We start from the raw sequence: 8,563 nt of genomic DNA on the forward strand, positions 1-8,563 counted from the left end.
ATATATATATATATATATATATATATAATATATATATATATATACAATTAATTTTAAATGTATTCTACAAATTTTATTTTTAATTCTGATTCATTCCCAATAAGGCTGCAAGTAACCACTATTAAGTTGGGAGTTACTATAAAAAAAAAAGAATAGAGTAATAGAGCAAAGAAATGGTTGACAGAAAATTTGAATAGACTACTCAATGTTCTTAAAAGAACAGAGCAATAATTAATTAGTAGAAAATCAATTATCAAACTTTTTTCATTTTACACTTGTGTTTCATCAATTAAGACTCAATTCTCCTCTTACTAGACAGTTTTACTATAATAATTTGATTAGGACATACCTTTTTCATAGACAACATTTTCCAAAACTCAAAGCTTCTTCAATTTCCTAAATATAAACAAAAAAAAAATTAGTATACTTATAAAGACTTCATTGAATAATAAAAATAAAGTTTCTTTAACAAACTTTTTTTAAACAAATTGAACAAGCTGCTAAACTAACTACTCTTTATTTATTGTCAATAAAATAAATAGCAATCGTCTTTTCGTTTTAGCATAAATAGCAATCGTCTTTTAGCAATCGTCGTTTCGTTTTAGCAATCGTTGTTTAGCAATCGTCTAAAATTCAAAAACTATTAAAAACGGAACTTTGAAGAATTCTTTCTAACATTTTTAATATCTCTTTCTCAAGTATCTCTTTCTTAAGTGTTTTCCCAGAAAACTTAAAAGCTATCAAAGTTATATCTGTTTTTAAAACTGATTCAAAACTATTTATGCCAAACTATATTTATTTCAAACAAACTACTCTACATCACTTGGTTTACTAAGTTTAACAGAAAAAATTAAAGATTCTCTGGATGAAGGAACGTTTGGATGTGGTATTTTTTATCAAACTTCAAAAGGCCATTGACACTGTAGATGTTGACATCCTACTTTATAAGCTATCGTAATATGGTGTTAAAGGATTTTCAAACTCCTGGTTCAAATCTTTCCTTATTAATAGAACTCAATTAGTATCCATTAGTGGGGTGAGCTCAAACGTAAACAATATCCAAGTAGGTGTTCCTCAGGGATCTATCCTTGGCCCTTTGCTGTTTCTTATATATATATATAAATGACATGTCTAAAGTTTTAAAATTTTGTAGAGTCCTTTGCAGATGACACAAACCTTCTCTATTTTAGTAAGTACATAAAAAAAATCAACAAATACGTTAACTAGGACCTTAACAAATTATGCAACTGGCTAAATGCCAACAAAATTTCCCTTAACTCTAAAAAAACTGATTTAATATTATTTAAAAGTCGTCAAATTAGACCAGCAGCTTAAAATTAAGTTAAATGGGAAAAACTTTGGTGCGAAAAATTTGTAAACTACATGGTATAAAGCTAGACAATAGCTTAGCCTGGACTTATAACGATATCTCCAATAAGTTGAATACATACCTTGCCATTCTGTCAATGCTAAGACATTTCATTCAACAACAAAACTTTAAAACCTATTTACTATGCTTTATTTCACTCTCACCTCACATATTGTTTTCTATCATGGAATCAAAAGAAAAGTGAATCGCCATAAATTTATCATGCAGAAAAAAGCAGTCAGGATAATTGAATTTTTACCAAAAATACCCACACATTCAGATTTTTTAATGCACTACAAATTTTAAAATTACATGATATAATCAAAATTGAAAATTGTTTATTTATTCACAGCCTAAACAAAAAGCTACCTTGAATATTTAATAAATGGTTTACTCTTTGCTGTGCAACTAGCTGTTAACTCACAAGAAAATCTTGTAGAGGTGCACTGAGTGTGCAAACATATAATACAAAATCCTACGGTAAACATTTCTTTAAAAACTCTGCATTAATGGTCTAGAATCAACTTTAAAATAAATCAAAAACAATGCCTCTTTCCAACATTAAAAAATATGTCCTCAAAACTAAATTAAAACACTAATTGCTGCATCAAGATAAATAGAAACAACAGTTGTATCACTGATGATAAAAAATATATTACCATAGAAGATATATAAGATATAAATATGAATGTCGACTAATAGCAACCTTCTGTGTGTGTATTATTTATTTTATTTGTTTATGTTTTGTTTTGTTTATGGTCGCTCTCCTCTATTTAACCAGGCTATATGAAAGGGAACCATACAGTATGTAGACTGTAAATATATTTTTATAATTTAAAACATGCTTATGTAAAATACCTATATATCTGGTAAATATATTGCTTTTTGTTGTTGTTTCAGCTTATTTAAGGAAAACATGGCTGTTTTCCTTATATAAATAAAAGTACTTGAGGTTTATCAAACTGATGGATCAACCATACTATTGAAACAGGCATGCTTCAAAGAGTAATCTTTGAAGTATGCCTTATATCATGTAAATAAAAATTTTAAACATAAAAACACTGAAAAAAAGAAACTTTCAATTCTTTCATTTCTAATTTTTCTGTTAAAAATTAAAACTAACGCAGATTAATTAATCTTTAATCTGTGTTAACTAACACAGAATAAAGAAACATATAGAAAAAATTAACAACAAAAGATTTGCTAAGAAATTTACTCTTGCTGAGATAACAGATTTTCCTCTTATTGTGCATATTTAAAATTAGTGACAGACTTTTCTCTTAATCTGCAGATTCCACTAAACTTACTTAATTGCTGCAAATCACTCTAACTTCGATGTGCGATACACAGATGCCATAGCAATACAAAATTTATTGCTACACTATTTTTTTAATTTTACGTGTTTTGAAATTTATTATAAAATGAATTTAAATTGACATGTTTTGAATTTTATTATAAAATTCAAAACAATAATTTAAACATTAATGCGGGGGTTGACTACCGGTTTTTCATTGCTTTCATTCCGTTTTTTATTCAGTTTCTCTTTGAAGGTTTTTCGGCATTTCGGCTTTTTAGAATTCAGCGTTTTAAAAACTACCTTATAAATAAGTACTGTCACGGAGAAAACTGTCTCGGAGAAAACTGTCCGCGGAGTAAGTTGTCCGTTCGGATACTTTACTCCGGAGTAGAACGTTCTAGTTTGTCCTATCCGTCCGTCTAGGACAATTTACTCCGGAGCAAACTGTCGTACATTAGAGTAAACTGTCCTACTTTTTTGCGGAATATTTACTTCGGACTACTCAAGCAATGTGTTTTAGCGTTTGTTTAAACAATGGTTTGAGAACTCGTGCATTATTCTGCGGCATAAAGAAAACTTACACTTTATATACTAAGCATAATATTATTATAATTAACATAGTAATATTATGCGTCATGTAACTCATACAAATAAACCTGAAGCTTTTTAGTTCACAAGGTCATTTTTTACCGGTTTAAAAGTTTAAAAAAAATTAAAAAAATGTTAACACTGACATGTTTAGAACTTTATATTTCGTTTAACGTTTATGTTTTTTATGTTATCTTGTTTAAAATTTATTTTAGATTTAGAATCAGAGCCGTAACCACAATTTTGATATTAGGGGGCCTTGGGTTCTTTTAAAGAAGGAAGGGGATAAAAAATTTGTTAAAATTATTTAACGTATATGTTTTTTCCTAATAATTATGATTTAAAAATTTTTTGGAGGGGCCAAGGCTCCCCCGGTGGTTACGGCTCTGAGAATATATATAAATATATATATATATATATATATATATATATATATATATATATATATATATATATATATATATATATATATATATATATATATATATATATATATATAACATATATATAATGAGTAAACTCATGATGATATTTTAAGTTTTGAACAATTATCTTAAATAAAAAATGGATTTTTTATTTTTGCTTTACCTGCTTAGATTTGTCATTATGATAGAAAAATATTTATCGAAAATTTCCAGGCATTATGTTTAATTTCTAACCAGTCATATGTCTGCAAACATATTAAAGGTCGAAAAAAACTAGTTATTTCAAGTTTAAAATCTGTTTTTTCCATTTTATATGAAAGTTTTTATTAGTATGAGTGTAAAGAACACACAAATTGACATACGACTAGTTAGACTTTTAAAGTTGAAACTCTTAAGGTTTATTTAAAAGTCTAAGCTCAAAATTCAAACATTACTGTGATGTGAGCCATCCCTATTTTATAATGCCATAAAACTATTGAACTAAAATTCCGGTCTTTAAATTACCATAGATTAATATACATATATATTATTTGAACATATATATATATATTTTATTTTTTTTGTAGAAAATATACATATTTTCATACTCCATCGCAAAAGATATGTTAAGTTTTAAACAATATATATAGATATTGCTTAAACTTAATATATCTTTTAAAACTTAACATATCTTTTAAAACTTAACATATCTTTTAAAACTTAACATATCATATTGTTTATAAACAAATGTTGCAGACCGGAAAAAAATTATGTTTGTTATCACCGAGAACAAACAAGACAAAAAAGTTTGAGAACTTGCATTAACGGCGTTGAGTGGTGACAGTATTTCCAAAAGTAACTTAAATTATACAAAATAAAACCTCTTTTTCTCTAAAAACTCTTTAAGTACTGTCTTAATTCGTCTTACTTCAAAACGTCCGCAATCTTATTTAAACTATTTTGTCTGATGACATTTCACATTATTCAAAGCGGACAACTTACTCCAATGTAGGACAATGTACTCCGGAGTAAAATGTCCTATCGGACAGTTTACTCCGACGGACAGTTTTCTCCGTGACAGATCGTTAAATAAGTAGACAGTCAGTAATGCGCAAGCGTGACGCAAGCCAGGGGCGGATTTAGGTATGTGGTGGCCCCTGGGCGGAATATACTGTGGGGGCCCCTTATAAATAAATAAGGAAATATATTTTTTTTCTTATTGAATAATATTATTATGTTTAGTAGTAGTAACACTAGTAACAATTAACTACTATTTAATAATAAATAATTATAAAAACAATCAAATCGAGTATAACTAGTTACCAGTTATACTCGATATTATGATAATATTACTTAATATACTAGTTACTGTAACTAGTATATTAAGTAATATTATCATAATATTCAGTGTAAGTAATTAAATGAAAAATAATAAATAAAAATAATAATGTCAAGTAATTAAAATTAAATGCCGGGAACTTTTCTTAATTTTATTTGTACAAACTTATCAATAACATTTTGAAAATCAAGTTTTCTTAAAATATCAGACTCAGAGCTCATTATCGCTAGTTGATTGAGCCTGTCTCTGTCCATAGAAGTACGCAATCTATTTTTTATGTGCTTTAAATTAGAGAATGATCTTTCACTACTGCTGTTTGTAATCATAATAACAAGATAAATACAAATAACTATTTCAACATTAGGAAAACAATCTTTTACTTCCTTATTAATTAATATTTTATACATTAAATGTTCTTGACTACTATTGTGAAATTCACTGCTTTCATCTTTAAAATGTTTATAAAATTATTTAAATTGAATAAGTTCGTTTCCTAAGTGTTCATCAATATCATACTGGTAAATTTTAACAAGTTTAATTGCTTCTTTTTCAATTTCTTGGTTCTTTAGTTGTTCTATTTTTCAAAGAAAGCCAAATCGTTGGTATACCAATTCATAAGCAAACAATCGTTTATCCAAGTTAGAAATAAACGTATCAATTACAGGTAAAAAATTTTGAATTTTTGAGAAGAAGTTAAATCTACCTCGGGTGTTTCATAAAAATCTATTGGATTTAAACGGATATTTCTTTGCCGTTTACGGTGTTTCAAATAATCTGTTGTTTTCGAAATTTCTGCTCCTTGTTTTTCATATTGATCAAAGTTATCACGTTTAGCTTGAACAAAATTCTTTAAAGACTTAATAGCAGATATTGCAGTATTAAGGTCTAATGTCGCATCTTGCAGTAATTTATTAGTTTTATCTACTCTTTCAAGGATATTATTCCAAAAAACCGTGTAAATTCCAGTTTCAAGTGTGCACAATTTGTTGTATAAACAATTTGCATCGCAACGCGTTTTTGTTGTTTGTTCAAAGTCATCAGCTATTTGAATTAGAGTACTTTTAAATTGCTTATAGCCTAGTGTAAGAGCTTTTGTTGCATCAAATCTACATGACCAGCGTGTAGTATTAACTCGTTGTGGTACATGGATACGGGTTTTGGTATTTTCTAAACTTAGAGCTTTAACCAGTAGTTTTTAACGTTTTGTTGATGCCGTAAAAAATACATATAACTGCTCTAATAAGTCAAAAAATTCAACAGCAACAGTACAGCACTCGGCTGCTGCTTTTCCTACCAAATTTAGGGAATGTGTAGCACATGGAATCCAGGAAGCTAGTTTATTATTTTTCAGAATTTTTGATTGGAGACCATTATATTTTCCACTCATTGCAGAAGCATTATCATACGATTGGCCTCTACAATTTTTTATGTTTAAGTCATATTTATTTAAAAAGTTTATTAAACCATCATACATATCTTGAGCTTTATGGCCTTGGTTTGGCATAAATACCAAAAATCTTTCCACTGGTGTATCTTTTTCAATATATCTAAAAACTAATGTTAATTGATCTATATGACCTTCATCAGGAGTTGAATCTAATGAAATTGAAAAATATTTAGATAATTTTATACGAGAAATTATTTCATTCAAAACATTTTTTCCCATTATTTCTATTAATTCTTCGCAGATAGTAGAAAATAAATAGTTAGTGTGCCCATTCCACGATTTGCATGATTTTCAATATGCTGTTTAAGAAAATTATCATACTCAGCTAATAGCTCTAGAATTCCAAGATAGTTACCATTTTTAGACGAACCGACAATTTCATTTTTACCACGTAATGCTAAACTTCGTTCACATATAAATGTTATAACAATTACGAGTCTCTTGATTATATTACGCCAGTAACTCTTTACATCTTCACTTTGTTTTATAAGTTCATTGTTAATACGGCCTATTTCTTTTGAACGAACAGCTAAATTTATCACATAATTTAAATGATCTTTGGAAGTTTCATGACTTATTAATCGATTATCTGCATGCTTCCAGTCACAGAAACCATCATGAGTAAATTGACTGCGTGTTTTGGACATTAATTTACAAACAAAACAAAAAATGCTACCATTGAATGTTGAAAAACATAACCATGAACGCCTAATTATTTCTCCGTTAGCAGTTTTTCGCTCAAACAATGATTTATTACATTTACGAGTAAACTTCACGTCAAACTGTTTTTTTGATTTTTGTATAAATAATTCTTCATTACAATTTTGTAAATTTGAACTTCCTACTTTTGCCCAATAATCTATTAATCCTGTCATATTTTCAGGCCATAATCCTATATCTAAATTTAAGCTTTCATTTGTTTCTTCAACAATATTTTGAGGTGAAGGGTTTTCGGCGATAGTTACTAGTTGAGGCGGTAGAGCAATTTGATATGACTGAAATAAAAAAAATATTTAAAGTATGTACCTAATGGAAATTAAACTGATAAGCCTTTTTTAAATTTGTATTTATAATATTAATGCGTTTGATTTTCAATTTTTATTATTATTTTTTTTTAATTAATATATACCTAAGTGGCCAATATACGTATAATTTTTTTCGATTTTAAACAATTTTAATTAGGAAAGGTAAATTTGAAGAGATAAATATAGTATAGTATGTATACATGAAAAAAATATTAATTGTAATATTTATTTAAACTACCTAACCTGCTTATATTTTATTATTATATGCTATTAAATATAAGAAATAAAAAATATATATTATTAAAAGTAATATTTATTCTTTGTATAGTAATTGCAAAACTTTTGAACTAACCTCAGGAGAAGAAGAAGTTGTGTTGGGCTGTGTTATGAAAAACTGTGTCATTCGCTTAGTTTTTGAAATTATTTCCGTATTTTTTTAATCTTTTTTTTTTGCCAATTTTCGTTTGTCTGCACCACTTATATAAACTCGCTTTAATTTATGACGATCTTCTTCCATTTTTAAATTTTAACACTATTCACTGGTTAACTTATAATTTAAGAAACAAATAAAGTCTGTAACTATTGTCTATTGTGTATGCAACTGTTGTTAACTGACGTCTGACATGCAATAAGTGCAACGAACAAATAACAATAATTTATCTACAGACATAGTCTGTAATGTGTATTTTATATTTCCGAAAACCCAGATGTGTATATTTAGCGTGTCACATGATAGAGCCGAAAATATTTATCCTCGAAAAAATCACCAAAATATCTCACAACCGTTTAAATTTAGAACCGAAAAGTATACTTTCATTGCAGCATCGAATTACAAAATCCTTTCTTGCGTCGAAAGCTTTAGAACCGAATTTTTCAAGCGAAAAAATTTAGATCGAATTACAAAATTCTTTCATTTTTTATTTAAATTTAATTTAAAAACTTTATTTCACAACTTTCGATAGAAAATTCGATCGAAATTTTTTCGGTTCTTAATACAATTATGACTTTCGATCAAAAATTCGATTGAAATTATTTCGGTTCTAATTTTTTTCGTGAATATTTTCGGTTGTGTAATAAATTTCTTATATTCGGTT

At 27.5% G+C, this 8,563-nt stretch overlaps 1 protein-coding gene across 1 annotated transcript; it reads right to left on the bottom strand.

Annotated features, from left to right (window-relative positions):
* Positions 1-354: 354 nt before the first annotated feature.
* Positions 355-7,872, bottom strand: LOC136086211 (uncharacterized). The gene is made up of 8 exons (XM_065808495.1): positions 7,822-7,872; positions 7,713-7,736; positions 6,713-7,439; positions 6,198-6,593; positions 5,701-6,038; positions 5,163-5,380; positions 652-775; positions 355-396 (listed from the first exon to the last, which is right to left on the bottom strand). The coding sequence occupies exons 1-8, from the start codon at positions 7,870-7,872 to the stop codon at positions 355-357; spliced, it is 1,920 nt and encodes a 639-aa protein (XP_065664567.1).
* Positions 7,873-8,563: the final 691 nt, after the last annotated feature.

This window comes from Hydra vulgaris, chromosome 10, assembly GCF_038396675.1.
Source record: "Hydra vulgaris chromosome 10, alternate assembly HydraT2T_AEP".
Taxonomy (NCBI): Eukaryota; Metazoa; Cnidaria; class Hydrozoa; order Anthoathecata; family Hydridae; genus Hydra; species Hydra vulgaris.

Excerpts from the sequence above, each read along its gene's own strand:
- LOC136086211 (XM_065808495.1), bottom strand. The coding sequence starts at position 7,872 with ATGACACAGTTTTTCATAACACAGCCCAACACAACTTCTTCTTCTCCT. Across the intron at positions 6,594-6,712 it reads TCATGCAAATCGTGGAATGG|ATTCAACTCCTGATGAAGGT; the intron begins GCACACTAACTA and ends CAATTTCATTAG. Across the intron at positions 5,381-5,700 it reads ATTTTTATGAAACACCCGAG|GAAGTAAAAGATTGTTTTCC; the intron begins GTAGATTTAACT and ends TTAATTAATAAG.